Consider the following 14,521-nt stretch of genomic DNA (forward strand, 5'->3'; position numbering starts at 1 on the left):
AGGATTATAGTGAAATTTGCACACGGTAAGGCGAGATTCTCTAATAATGCGGCCCCGTGTGTGCCTTGACCATGCAGTGTAGATCCGCACTGCAGCTTTTACACTAGCAGGTATAGGGAGAAATTGTAGCCCTGGTTGGGGCAAGGCGCGAGCCGCACGACAGAAGCCCAATCCCCACCAACCAAGGGCTACAATTATTGCAGCTAGACTCAACACTGCCATAAACCTTCGAGTAAGATTGTCAAAAGACAAATACAGTGGAGGAGAAAAAGAAATCTTTGCAAAACCAGTGATAAAATGAGACAAGACACCAACAGGTTGGTACAATAAATCTTCATTGGCAATACATACCACACTCATAGGCATTAAAATGAAATAAACAATAGCAAGAAGGGACCTGTGTTGAGACATATATCCCGCTGGGATTGTATAGGACGGTGGATGAATTAAAGCGAGCGCCCTCAAGGACCAACAAATAACGTCTTTTGTTTTACCAGAGAGAGAGAGAGAGAGAGAAAGAGAGAGAGAGAAGAGAGAGAGAGAGAGAGAGGAGAGAGAGAAAGAGAGAGAGAGAGAAATTGCAAGTATTGCCTTGTTTCTCATTGATTTGTGTCCACATACTGATAGGCATATATTTCCATAAGAAAGAATCCAAATCATAAATAGTCTGTTTTTTAAAACTTAATTTATTGTCGGCTCGTTTTTAAAATCCATTCATTTGTACCATACTTCAGAATCAAAACACAAAACATCAAATAATCATGGTTCAGCTTATTATCTTTAGAAATACTGAAATGAATGTACAGCATCAGAACAAATAACACAATCACTGAGTGATTCAGAAGCTTTCGCTTCTGAGGCCATTTTCACAATTTTTTTATGTTTTCAAGTGTTGTCCTACTACATTTTGGAATGAAATTATTCTTTCCCGATGAAAATTAGTGAGAGCAAAACAAAGATCAGCAGGCCAACAGTCAAATACTAAAAAACAATGGTGTCATGGTACCTTTCAAAAAATGTCACCACAGCTGAAGAGAGAGCAGGAGGTTAAACGTCAGTTGATGACCTTCCGAAAATCTGGTTTAATGATTATTTTTTTACAAAAGGCATTAGAAAAAGACCATGGAGTCAAAGGTCAACTGTTGTTGATTGCACAGAAAAACTGGCCATTGGCTGCAGTGTCAGATCACATATAGAAAAAGGAAACCATACAATTAAAAATGTGTATTTCCTTGAAAAAAATTTAATTTGAATAAACCTTTTTATGAAGCCCAGTATTCTTGTGGCATATTGCAAGAGGACTTCTTCAGGTGAAAAATTCAAAATCAAGTTCATGTCAGTTTCATCTAAACACTTGATTGTGATACATCACAGGGTGGAAAATATACCACTCTCTGTAATGAGACTGTCAGTCATGATTTAAAGCCTTTCAATTTATCATGAAAAAAGTAAAGGAAACAAACAATATACATCTTTTGAGCCTTTTTCTGTTTTTACTTGAGCAAAATGTCTAATCTTTTGTTTTTAAAGCAGTCTTTTCCCATTTGTCTAATAATGTGAACAATTTTCATAAATGCCACAGAATAAATTATTTCAAGTTAATTGTCTTTCATACAATTACTATTCATAATTATTTATTGCCACTAATATACCATGAAATGCACAAATTGAGTTCTGTGTTCCCATAAATAACAAGAATGCTTTGCAGGTTTTGTGTTGTACCATTGGTATCCTCTCTCATTTGCCGTACACTTACCAGTGCATGGCAAAAGTTACACAAAAGCTATAACTTTGATTATATTTTCAGTGCTTCTGTTTTATAAAACCATTACATTCACTTATTTTTCCCCAGATGTACGTTGAAACATAAATTGTAGGCCCCTGCAAATGTAACACAGTATACAATATGCAATGTCACTTTTGACAAATGAATTCAGCCTTTGTCTTCATTCAGTTGTCGAAGATAACATCGGGCGGTACCTACACGCATACGCTGTGTTGTTGATAAAAGTCAAGGCATTGCAACATTGTTTAGGAAGTAGAAAAAGAAACCGTATTTTGTAGACAGAATAAAATATCTCAAAGATTAGAGATCTTTAAGTGGTGCTAAAATACTTCTCAAACAAAATAAAAATAAAAGGGATGGCATTTTTGTCACTTCACTGTAAAGGGTGATAACAATTTTTGTTTCACACGTGTAAGAAAGTACTGCAAGTCTCTCCGTTCTCTGATTCTATTGTAACTAGACTTGACTTTATCATTGAATGATTATTGCCTTCAGTGGATGTGTAAACATCTCCAATATCATTAATCTTCTCATCTCAGTGGAGATTTCAATGCTGCTAGTGGACGACATCGTAGAACATACTGGCTAGTTGAAATCTGATGAAGAATGCAACACAACTTCCTAAAACCTACAAAATATGAAGACAAAAAAATACCAAACCATGAATATGTTATTTTTTCACTATTTATGTTTTTAATGTCAACCACAGTTTCTTATTCTACTCCCACAGCATGTTGATATACACAGTATTCAGATAGTCAACTCAGCCTGTACATGTGCAGACTACATTGTTATTGTTGGTAAGTGAATTCTAGTCCAGATTAGAACTCAAATGTCAAAAATATCAATGCATTTTACACATGCAGATGTTGTGTTGACAAGCTTTATAGCTGGTGTTTCAACATGCTTTGGGGAGTAGAACAAGAACTTGCAATTTCATAGTGAAAACAATGATTAAAAGTTACAGCTGCTGGTCCTTTAAAAGGCTTGACAACACATATATTTGTGAATGCTTCAGTATCAAAAATTTATGTAGTACACTGCAGTGGAGGAAATTCATGAAAAATACTGACCAGATATTTGAAAAGTTGCTTGCTCAGGCAAAATAGTACCTGCCCTGATAATTATGTCTGGCATTCTGTACAATCAGTATACTTTACCTCTTACATCAACAAATCAAAACTCAGCAATTGTTTCCAACTATCCTTCAGAAAGATAACTGTGAAATTTCACTGCCTGTCTAAAAATTTACCTGCCCCTAGTTGGCTATCCGAGGTTCAATTTAAGGCCAATAAGCAATCTACATTGAGGACCGCTCATTATGAGCTGATTTGCATACTTAAACAAAGCTCATAAATATACTTTGCATAGAACAATACAATTATTGACGAAACTGAGCATTAGATGGAGTTGGCGGTTATATCCTTCTCAAATACACTGATTATTGCAAAACAAGCATGCATGTGGGACAACACTATGTATGAAAGGCCGTACCTGTAATGTTAAAAATCTTACCTGTATTAATAAAAGATATATCGTAAGTGTTTGTTCATGCGTAGGTCCAATAACTTTTATGAGGAAGTTGATTATTGTCAGGTTGTTGCACTCCATGTATTGGCCATCTTCGCCGACGTCATAGTTGATTTCAACCAGACCAAACAGATGGAATATTTTTAGGATCAGAGATCCGAGGGGCTTCAATTCCGATGGTTTGAATCTGGAATAACTCATGCCGAGTTTGTCTGTCTGTGGATTGTATCTGTAGAAAGATCAGACACACAAGAGTGTTACTGAGATTGCAATCAAATGTGTCAGACATTCCTTGTATCGCAAATATAGTAAAACCTATATACACTGAACCATTCAGGGACTGAGAAAATTGTTCAGTTTGGAGAGGTGTTTGATTTACAGAGGTCATTTTAACATTGAGTTCTATTGGAATAGGACTGGGAAAAGGCTCCAGTTTATACAGGGTTTGGTTTAGACAGGTTTCACTGTATAGTAGTGTATGACTAAAATTGAAAGTATGCACAATATCTTTGAGACCGTGTCAGATTGTCGCATAAGTTCAAGAAGTGAAATTCCTTCTTTTAGATCAAAACCCCTCCCCCTAAATGAAAGTCCAAAAGTGAAAATTGTTGATGTCTGCCTGAGAGTACAATGTAGCATTTTACCATAGCTACTGGAAAACTTGTGATCGCAAAATGCAAGTGCGAAAGTGAAGTTCACTAATTACATGGAGGTCAAACCCCTTCCCCCCATAAACAAACGAATTTCGCATTTTGAACTTATGCGGCAATCTGAGATGATCCCTTAGGATTCATGTATATTTTGGGATGCATAATGTTGTTTGTGTACACAATGAATATGCTATTCTTTGGGTATTGGATGCCGTAAACTGCAGGAATTATACATGGTGCCACACAGGAAGTGACAGATTAACATATCTATATATGGAAATGAAATTAGATGCATTGTGCATGACTTGCTCAAGTATTGTTCGAGGATCAACTAAAATCACAATTTGCTTGTGATGAAAAAAGAGAGATTGTTGAAAATGGTGCTGACGTTTCTACAACGTCGGGAAAAAACTTACTTGGGTAGTCTGTGTCTGGGACAAGGTACCAAGTGAAACAGCTGAGGTATTGAATAGAGAAAGTTGATGACTTGGGGAATGAAAAACAACAGCATGGTCTTGCTGAAGTGTCCAAGAATTCCGACGACAGCAAATGTCATGCCAGCAAAGTAGCAGAATGTGTCTCCTACAAATACCCTGGATGGATACCTAAATAACAGGGAAAAACAATTATTCCATCCAATTACAATTGAACTGAAAGTTTGTGGGAGGAAATTGTATGTTCGGGTCCAATATAAAAAAGATATCATCAACTGCTGGCAACTGACAGTACTATTGTCAACGATGCAATTCTAAAGAATAACGATTTCAAAGTCTACAATTTTCTTGTGATGTGCTATCTTTGGACACAAAACATAAATTATGTATGTCCTCTTTCAACTCTCTGATGTTTTGTACTATTTTTGATATAACTTATCATAGCCAGACTGTCCATGGACTAAAACACTTTGGTAAGGGATGGACTTTGGGAGGGGATAGTCAAAAATGAGGGGTAAAATTTCTTAAATCTATTTTGCAGCCACGCTGATTTTTGAAATAAATTATTGACATGCAGGTTGGCTGATAAAAAAGTGTACATTTTGAAAATGTAATAATAATCGTACGAAAAAAAATTCAAAACATTAATTTATAAAATGTTCAAATACGAAAACAACAATTGCATGTCAGCATCCTTGACTACCCCTCCCACCAAAATGCACATGGTCAATCCTAATCCTAAGTTTTTCCTGTTGCAGTACATATTATACACTAGCTAGCTGTAGCACAGGTAAATTTAACATTCATCATTCTAATTATTGCAATAACGGTTTCTGAAAATTATCAATCCCTTTACTTGGACTTACCAATTATAGTAAAGCAGAGCAGCGCACACACCGACAAACGGCATCATGATATACAGTGATAGAAGGTGATCATCTTGAGCGTAACCTATTGATGAAAGCACATGTTGTTTGCGTGTTTGTGAAATATGAATTCTCACTTCTCAATAAAGTCCGCCCAACTCTTGATAAGATTCAAACTCTTAATGTACAGCATGAAGTTGCCAGGAGCGATACAATCCCTTTCAAAACAGCTTGACAAAATCCAAACCGTTGAAAAGAGTGGTTCAATAACCAAGTTGAGTTGTTACAATTTTTCTGATGGTGACACCTCCACATGCTGTAGAGTTTGTGCAGCTGCCACACTCACATACCGGTACTCCCTATCACACATCGCTCACAAACTTTATTAGAGCAATGAATATGTCACTCTACTGGGCGAAAGACAGCCTCAGTGACAACTCTGTTAACCAACAGAGGAGGGTATATGATAGAACTATCCACTTAGGGTAGAAACTTTGGTAAATTTTCAGTCGGATTCAAACTCACAATGTGCATAAGTTTCATAAAGGGAAGGTTTTGTTTTTCCCTCCAAAATAATCATGTAAATAGTAATTATCATATTTCGTTTATCAGCAACTTCCAATGTGACCACGTATAATTTGGCCAGTTTCATGACCCACACATGTCTCTCCATCCTGGTACTTTTGTAAGTTTGGTTTTACAACTTTTACCAGATTACTACCTTTACCGAACACTGTAGCAGTCCACAACTGTTGACCTAGTCACTGCATTATGTACTCAATGCCCCTGTGACTTGAAAGTGTTTCAACAGAATATTTTGTATTTCTTGTGCAGTAAACCATTGAATTTGAATGTCACACACCATTCACAAGACTGACAGTACACTGAAAAACAGTTACAAATTTTAGATTAAAAAAATATGTCAAATCTTTGAACTAAACAGATATCTCTATGTCCATACTTAACAAAGATTTTATGGTCCATCCCTAACAGTACACACCTCTGGAATATTCCACGATGTTAAATGTGATGATGGATAGTGCGATGACCAATGACTGTCCAGCCTCGATGCCGTTAATACCGGCCAAGATGTTGATGGCGTTGGTACAAAATACAGCCAACATACCCATGTACACATAGTACAAAATACCTGTGGATTGAGAGTTGGAAAGAAATTGTTGAGTATTATATTGCAGATGGAATTTCATATTGATATAAAATAATTATAAAGCATTCAGGCCACAGATAAGAATACACGTAGAGTACATAAAGTACACTATCATTTGTGGGTTATACTATTAGACTTGACCCTTTTATCTCTGTTTGTTTTTTTGTTTTTGTCAATGTTGAGATCCAATTTTGCAGTGGAAAACAACTGGAATGTACTTAAATTTAGAGGTAGACAGGTCATTCCTCTCACCACCTTGGTTTGGCCTAAACCAATTACATTGTTATCAATGAAAGTTTTGGACCTGTTTACAGTGAATTGGAGTGAACAGATTAAATGGCTGTAGACTTTATAATGTCATTGTGAAATCACCATGTGAGCAATCTGTGAACTTCATCAGAATTGTATAGTACAGTCAGATGCGTCAAACTGTATGTGCAATGTATGATATGATATGATAAAATCATTTGATTTGATTTGATTTGATTTCCCTTGATTTGACTCTGAATACCATTTGCTAACTTCCAAGTTCAGATTTACAGCATGTTGATATATGGAGTGCACAATTATTGATTAACAAACAATTTACACCATTCCAAATATGATCCATGCCGGTTCACATTCATTAGTGAAGTAAAATTAAATTCCAATTTGATTCACGCATATATGTATTTGGTACAGTCCTGACTACAGATAACTTATTTTAATTCACTCGGAGAGTTCAGAAATCTATATTGTCACAAAACAGTCCCTCCACACACGGTAGGTGGAGGGACTGTGGTCAAACTGGTTTGAAGGAGGGACTTACTCAAATCAAGCTCCATTCCAAGCATGAATCGGAATGGCTTTGGGACGATAATTGTTGTATTGCCAAAATTCACCAGATACACCATCAGTAACGGCAGCGACGCCATGCTTGGAAGAAGCAGCTTGTGTCTCCATTTCAGGTTGAGGGCGTCGTCTGCAAAGCCTAGAAATATCATACAGCAGATGGACAGCAGAGCGCAGATGAACTTTACAAACTGAAAGGGAAAACAAAACTGTTAGTCTAAGCCAGCACATTCGTATTCAAGTGAAAATGAGTCATACACTTTGCCTGCCTGAAGGAGACTGCAGCTGTATCTATGATATCTGAGATTACAGCTGAATCAATTGTTTATATTTATTTAACCCTTTCACAAATATGGTTTGGCCCAAAACCCTTTGTGGTCAATGGTGAGTGTGGACCTGTTCATGTGGAATCAGGGGTGAACAGGATAAAAAACATGGAAACACAGGCAGAATATTTGTGAATGTACCTAATGAAAATAAATACACCAAAATAAAGACTTAATCTTCCCATTCAATTTTCTATTGGAGAATTAGAAAATTGTGAAACAAACTAGAAATGTGATGCATGATTTTGGGAAGTGCAGTCGCTTTAATCATCATGTCCCCTTTCACTTCCCCATCTGCCTGGGTAGTAAAAACAAACATTGAGCCAAAATCTAACCATGTTTTCACTTAATCACTATTATGGTTTAACAACAACATTTTCATTTGTCAGCAAATGCTCAAGGCTTTGTTAAAATGCAACACATGACATGTTGTACCTGACCACTTCGAACAAACTTGACATATCGGTGAAATACTTGTATCAACTTGGCAGGATAACGGTTAAACATGACTGATAAAACTGATGCGGTTGACTTCTATAATTTTAGAATTATGTATACTGGTACAATTCATGGAGCCTTGGTCACCAATGATACAGTATTACTGAAGGCATGCTTTTGTGTCAAGTTTCAACATGAATCTCTTGCCAATGAACTAGATTACATCGTACTCACCTCATGATGTGGAAACTCTTCCAGTTTCTCCTGTAGGAATACTTCCATGAACGGAAACGGGATGAATAAAAACATAATGATGAGGAACACTGCTCCACAGATCACACCGAGAGCTTCAGGGCTACAGGAAGACACATACGAGATGGAAAAAAGTTAAAATCAGTTTTCAAATTTTATCACATACATGTAATATTAAATTTTAGCATTCAAAAATTTGACATTAGACAATTAACCCTTTCAGTATTTTAATTTTTCCCACCAAAATCTTAGAGCAACATCTTACCAATTTTTATGAATATTTATCTTTCTTTTTTTGTAATTTTGGACAAAATGGGCATAATTTTTCATTGGCTATATGTTTGTGATCAATATTTTGGCAAGAATCTGAAAAAAAATGTCATGATCTAAAAAAAGTCTGTATGCTTGAGAATGATAATGACCAAGACAAAGAGAATTGACTCAGGCACTCAAAGGATTAACTCTAAAACCGCCAAATTAACCAAAGAAGCTCTTTGCTTTTTACTATTGTTCTTTTGAAACGTTAGACTTTCATTAGCTGTTACTATTGATGTGCCAATATTTCATGTTGTTTTCCTTCTGTTTCGTGGAACACTATACTGTTCAATTTACCAAAGTGCCAGATGTATTACATTTGTCAATACAGCCTGTACTATGTAGGTCAACTCAAATATCCTTTATGACTGAATTTGACTCTGGACTAGAACTTGTCCACGATAAAATTGTAAAATTGTACAGAATGTGTTGTGTTGGCACTGCTAACTTACGCTCTGCATACTTGGGTAGTTGCTTTGATTTTGTAATTGTATGGAGATATTTATATATAGCCTGCCATGTATGGCTTTCCCTGATGTACTTTTTGTGGCAAAGTTCCATCTTTCCTTCTACAATGGGCAACTGATCACATCAGCTAACTTTCGGTAGAATTGTAGGAAATTGTTTTTGCTTTACAAAACAACAAGCATGGATGTAAAGTACATCCATGGTTACAGCATAGACATTTGAGGAGGCAGCACACTATGTGTTAGTAGTACCTCCATGGTTACAGCTACTGGCAATAATATCTATCTCGTCTTAACAGCGACAAAACAAGGTCATAAATTGCATCATCGGATTCTATGTACGTGTATTTCAATGATGCATTGAATCGTGAGTAGATAGTTACACCATACCTCCATGGTTACACGGTTATCACAACGTTACAATACTATCAGTCAGGTAAGGTCAAAGGGTCATTGAACTATTGGAAGGCAGTGTACCCCGGAAGTAGCGTATTAAACGCTTGCATCATAAATTTTTGACCTCATAAACGAGACACGTGTCCTTATTAAAACTTGACAACGAACAACTCTACTTACACTTTTTCCTTGGACGTTTTGTTCAGGTCACGACCAAACATGTTGGCATTGATGAAAATCTGGTAGAAACTGGGTATGATAGCGACGGTGACCAGGAACCCCGACACCGATAGCAACACGTTCACTATCAACGGCAAATACATCTTTACAAACGCCCGTCAAACTTCACCAAAGTCAAGAGGACAAACGAAGGACTTACAGACTTCAAAACTACTCCGATTAAATCCTGGAAGGTTGCACACGATCGTGGGTACGTGGCATTACATTCTGAGCTGCTGAATTGCCCTTGCTTGCTCGGTTTGTAAAAACAGCTGATCGTGTCGTCTTCAATGCGCAAGACTGTTGACCTATGAACCCAATTTTACTATTATTTTGTTCCCTTGTATTTGTCCGGCAGCGCAACTGAATCACAGGCGCTTGGCAAGGCTTGGCCCGTCGCTTAGCGAATAATCTACGTAATATATGGGTAATACAACAAGTTTCGCGAAGCGTCCGGTCAAGCGCCTGTGCCCTGAAGGGCCTGCGGTTTTACCATAGGCAGTACCGCTCCATTGTCTATGATTTCTGGCAAACCTATTTATCGTTAACGTTGTTTCCACATTTCATACAGAATAATCATACATGTATATAGTCCTTTTTATAACAATTCGTTCCTATTTCAGTAATACGTCAGATTGTTCCATACAAATCTTGACAAACCCCTCTCAAACCCCTCCCCACTGCCAGCGTCCACCCCGCGCGCGCCCCGATAAAAAGTAAGGGCCCTATAAAGTACTTTTCTTGTCGGTTTTTAGCAAAGTGTATATGATGGTAAACATTTTAATGGCATAAATTGTTATAAACAATAGTTTATACAAGCGCTTGTCGATAGTACAGGTCAATTCTCTCTCTCTCTCTCTCTCTCTCTCTCTCTCTCTCTCTCTCTCTCATATACAAGTCATCTCGATCAGTTTCAATCAATACCCATTAAAAGGACCGTTCAGTTTTTACGGCCGGGGGGGGCGGCAAAATCCAGGGGGGGGGGGGTCATCGTAATTTTGGAATCCGCAAAGGGGGGGGGGTCATCGCTTTTTCACTGGTAGGAAAGGGGGGGTCACCACATTTTCAAAAACATAATACCAACAATAAAGTTCACTTTATGCCATGGCCATGATCGACCCTCTTTACCGGCGGGCCGCCCTTGGCGGCCCACTAGAATAAAGCTGACTTTACGTAATGGCCCATGACCCTCTTAACCGGAGGGCTGCCTTTGGCGAACCACTCCAATAAAGTTTACTTTATACAATGTCCATGGACATAAGTTGTCCATGGAAAGAAGTTAAAAATTGCCTTACAGTCGTCCTAATTAACAGACGTTTCAATGGATGTGGCTGAGAAGTTTGTGCACTGGCATCTGTGCTACACGAATAAAGTGTGCCGCGTACCGGAGTTCAAATCCAAACCATGCGGGTAAATTTGACATATGGGTTTTGGTTATTTTTCAGTGGGGGGGGGGGGGTCATCGAATTTTTTCATCTGACAAAGGGGGGGTCATCTTTTTTTCACAAAAAATGCAGGGGGGGTCTATATTTTTTCGAACACCGGCGACAAGATTTTGCCGGCCCCCCCAGGCCGTAAAAACTGAACGCTCCCTAAAGGTTGTGTGATAAAATCGTCGTAAAACTATGATAAGCCTTTTTCACTTACATTCATGTCGTCTACATTTTTGTGATTTTTTTTTCTAACTTGTTGGAGGGCCCGTGGATAATCAAAGTGCAAATGTAATCCTCTGAGGGGAAGGCGAAGGAGTTTTTAGCTAGTTTTAAATTGGAGCTAAGGGACGGACCATTAGATCTTGGGAGGGGGGTGGTCAAAAACAGAAAAAAAAAATTTTCAGAGCAGAAAGTTAGGAAAAAAAAAAATCTTCAAACTAGTTTGCAAAATAAAAAAAAAATAAATAAGAAGACAAAGGCGTAAAAAAAAAATCTGCAAAAGTCTTTAAAATTTTGAATTTTTTTAGATTTTACCGACAGTAAGCAACTTTCTGTATTTTTAATACATCCTCCCGGCACATTTTTAATTTTAATTTATACATTTAGAGTGACTGTATCCCTTATACTGGAAGTTGTGATTATCTTATCTTTTCAGGACTTTTGTATTCTGATCACTTGAAAATTATGAAATTATAGAGCCTGTTTTCTACTTGTTTCCTGCGTACAAACCAAGCAGGTACACCAGGTAAAGCATTGAAACTATGGTATGGTTGTCAAGACAGCAAGTTGTATTTGCCTTTTAAGATCAAGGTAAACAGATGCAGGCCACATCAGTTTCATTTTTTTCACAGCATTTTATTACAATGATGAATGTAAGAATGGGTGAACAAGTAGAAACACGTCAATAATGATAAAACAACATATCAAGTCATTATGTATATTTTGCTTTTAAAAAGGCATTTTCAATTCTTTTTTCTCAAAAACCAGCCTCAAATAACAACAGCAACACATGTTTTAACATTCAACCGTACAATACACTACGTAGAATGCCATCTATCCAACAAATCCCAACACAAAAAACACATAAAAGGGTTGAACTATGAAAGTTTCTCGATAGCAACTACTGAATAATCTGCATGGTTATTCGTTTTTGAGTAGCAAATTTCAAAGAAATTGGACAAGCCCTTTCAGAGAATACAGATTTTTTGACCATGAATGGCATAAATTGCCCAAAAAGACAAATATTGAAATTTCAACACATCTATACACATCTAATCAATTTGGACATGCTGCTACAGAGAAATAGATGTTTTGATCAAAAAAGGGCAACAATTGCTCTAAAAACACAAATATGCAAATTTCACTATATTATTTAGCTTATTTTAGCTTCTCAGCTTGTCAAAATCAATTGTAAATCATGAGATATGCATGATGTTTGGTGGGGTGAATGTAGGCATTTCACCACGCAGTAGAAAGGGAAGCCAGGGAAACCAAAATAGTCAATTTTCAAAACTACCGGTATACGAAGCTACTGAGGAGCAAGAAGACCATGTTTCAGAGGAAGATGTGTAATCCGAAAAAATGCTCCCAAGTGCCACCAAATAACACCATTTTTATCTCTATTTTTCAAAAGCTCCAACAGCAGGAGGGGGGACACCCCCCTCCTGACCTCCCCCGGCAAAAATACTCCCCAAGTGCCACCAAATAACACCATTTTAATCTCTATTTTTCAAAAGCTCCAACGGCAGGAGGGGGACACCCCCTCCTGACCACCCCCCCCCCCCCGCAAAAATACTCCCCAAGTGCCACCAAATAACACCATTTAATCTCTATTTTCAAAAGCTCCAACAGCAGCAGGGGGACACCCCTCTCCTGACCTCTTCCAGTGACCGCTTGCGTTGCCGCTTGTGGTGCTTGGCACCACATGTTTGCCGTCTTTATCTTCAGACAATGACGAACGAAAAAAAAATTATAAATCTGAAAATTTACTCTGAAAAAAAAATTTGCGCAGCTAATCTCAATTGGAAAAAAAAATTTCAGAAATTTACAATAGTAAAAAAAAAATTTCCACCCCCCCCCCCTCCCAAGGTCTAATGGTCCATCCCTAAGTATGCTAGATCGATCTAATTACTTTCTACTACATTTGTTGGATGATAGTGCGCATATGCCATTCTGGCTTTCACTTTACATGTTTTGCATTATTAATCTCTTTACTTCAAATCACGGAGGTACCTTGAACATGGAGGTAGCAGAGATTCAAACATACCATCAATACATCTTGATTTTCAGCTGTAAAGCCTGTTGTTTATTCTATGAATTTGTATGTATTCGTAGACAAACTACAATATTGCGCACTTCTTAGTATTGATGTCCCACCATATATTTTTGCATGTGTTACGAGCTATTCTGGCTGCAGTGTTCTCTGAGGTGCCACCCACAGTCAGCACAGCCAGATCTGTTGCAACAGCGCTTTTTTGACCCGGCCCTGTCAGATAAAAGTGCGTTGAAATTCTACAATCCCAAAGTTATTTTCCCCATAATTTACCTCCAGGGTTTAATTTAAAATCCTCCCCTATAATTACATCGTAAATAACAATCTGCATATGAAAATAAAACATCTATTATTTTGCTTTTCATCGCCAACGGTAGTTCTCTTTCTTGAGGATGTGGTGGCCCTGAAAAGGGCCGTTTGGTATGTGTATGCTGAGCATACGGTTTACTTAGAGCTGGTGTATTTGGTGACGGCTTTGGTGCCCTCACTGACGGCGTGCTTGGCAAGCTCACCGGGCAGCAAGAGACGGACAGCGGTCTGGATCTCTCTGCTGGTGATGGTGGAACGCTTGTTGTAGTGAGCCAGGCGAGATGCCTCGCCAGCGATGCGATCGAAGACGTCGTTGACGAAGCTGTTCATGATGGACATGGCCTTGGATGAAATACCAGTGTCAGGATGGACCTGTTTCAGAACCTTGTAGATGTAGATGCCATAGCTTTCACGTCTTCGCCTCTTTCTCTTCTTTTCACCTCCACGACGGCCCTTCGCCTTGCCGGCCTTCTTGGCGCCTTTGCCGCTACCTTTGGGTGGCATTTTCTTCAATGCAGAACACTGCTGATGATTAGACCATAGACCAAAGTAATTAGTACACACTATTTTTCCGAATATTTATAGCATACATTATGCAAATTAGGATCGCAAACTACATTTCAAAAATTGGCGAACGCGAAAGAAAACAATATTTGCAACAATGTGTCGTCATGTACGGATGGGGTAATGTGGTTGGTTGACACCAAGACTGCAGGAATCCGACATGTCCGACGAACTGGACAAAAATTTCTACAATTCTTTTCTGATAAACCATGTGTGGGGCTCATTTTTTACTCCTACATATTAAAATCTTTCCAACTTGCACGAT

General features: G+C 38.0%; 2 protein-coding genes across 2 annotated transcripts; both read right to left on the reverse strand.

The window, feature by feature from the left end:
* Nucleotides 1–666: 666 nt before the first annotated feature.
* Nucleotides 667–9,986, reverse strand: LOC139129536 (UDP-N-acetylglucosamine--dolichyl-phosphate N-acetylglucosaminephosphotransferase-like). The gene is made up of 8 exons (XM_070695187.1): nucleotides 9,640–9,986; nucleotides 8,264–8,384; nucleotides 7,243–7,456; nucleotides 6,267–6,416; nucleotides 5,267–5,351; nucleotides 4,383–4,571; nucleotides 3,302–3,545; nucleotides 667–2,414 (listed from the first exon to the last, which is right to left on the reverse strand). Exons 1-8 carry the CDS (start codon nucleotides 9,780–9,782, stop codon nucleotides 2,343–2,345), a joined length of 1,218 nt encoding a protein of 405 aa, XP_070551288.1. The 5' UTR covers nucleotides 9,783–9,986; the 3' UTR covers nucleotides 667–2,342.
* A 3,380-nt stretch (nucleotides 9,987–13,366) lies between these two features.
* LOC139124953 (histone H2B, gonadal-like) lies at nucleotides 13,367–14,204 on the reverse strand. Its single transcript, XM_070691071.1, has one exon. The coding sequence runs from the start codon at nucleotides 14,194–14,196 to the stop codon at nucleotides 13,828–13,830; it is 369 nt and encodes a 122-aa protein (XP_070547172.1). The 5' UTR covers nucleotides 14,197–14,204; the 3' UTR covers nucleotides 13,367–13,827.
* Nucleotides 14,205–14,521: the final 317 nt, after the last annotated feature.

This window comes from Ptychodera flava, chromosome 3 (assembly GCF_041260155.1).
Source record: "Ptychodera flava strain L36383 chromosome 3, AS_Pfla_20210202, whole genome shotgun sequence".
In the NCBI taxonomy this organism is placed as follows: domain Eukaryota; kingdom Metazoa; phylum Hemichordata; class Enteropneusta; family Ptychoderidae; genus Ptychodera; species Ptychodera flava.

Coding starts and splice junctions, on each gene's coding strand:
- LOC139129536 (XM_070695187.1), bottom strand. CDS start 9,782: ATGTATTTGCCGTTGATAGTGAACGTGTTGCTATCGGTGTCGGGGTTC. Junction 7,457..8,263: donor AAGAGTTTCCACATCATGAG/GTGAGTACGATG, acceptor TTTCCCTTTCAG/TTTGTAAAGTTCATCTGCGC. Junction 5,352..6,266: donor CATCGTGGAATATTCCAGAG/GTGTGTACTGTT, acceptor TTTCATCAATAG/GTTACGCTCAAGATGATCAC.
- LOC139124953 (XM_070691071.1), bottom strand. CDS start 14,196: ATGCCACCCAAAGGTAGCGGCAAAGGCGCCAAGAAGGCCGGCAAGGCG.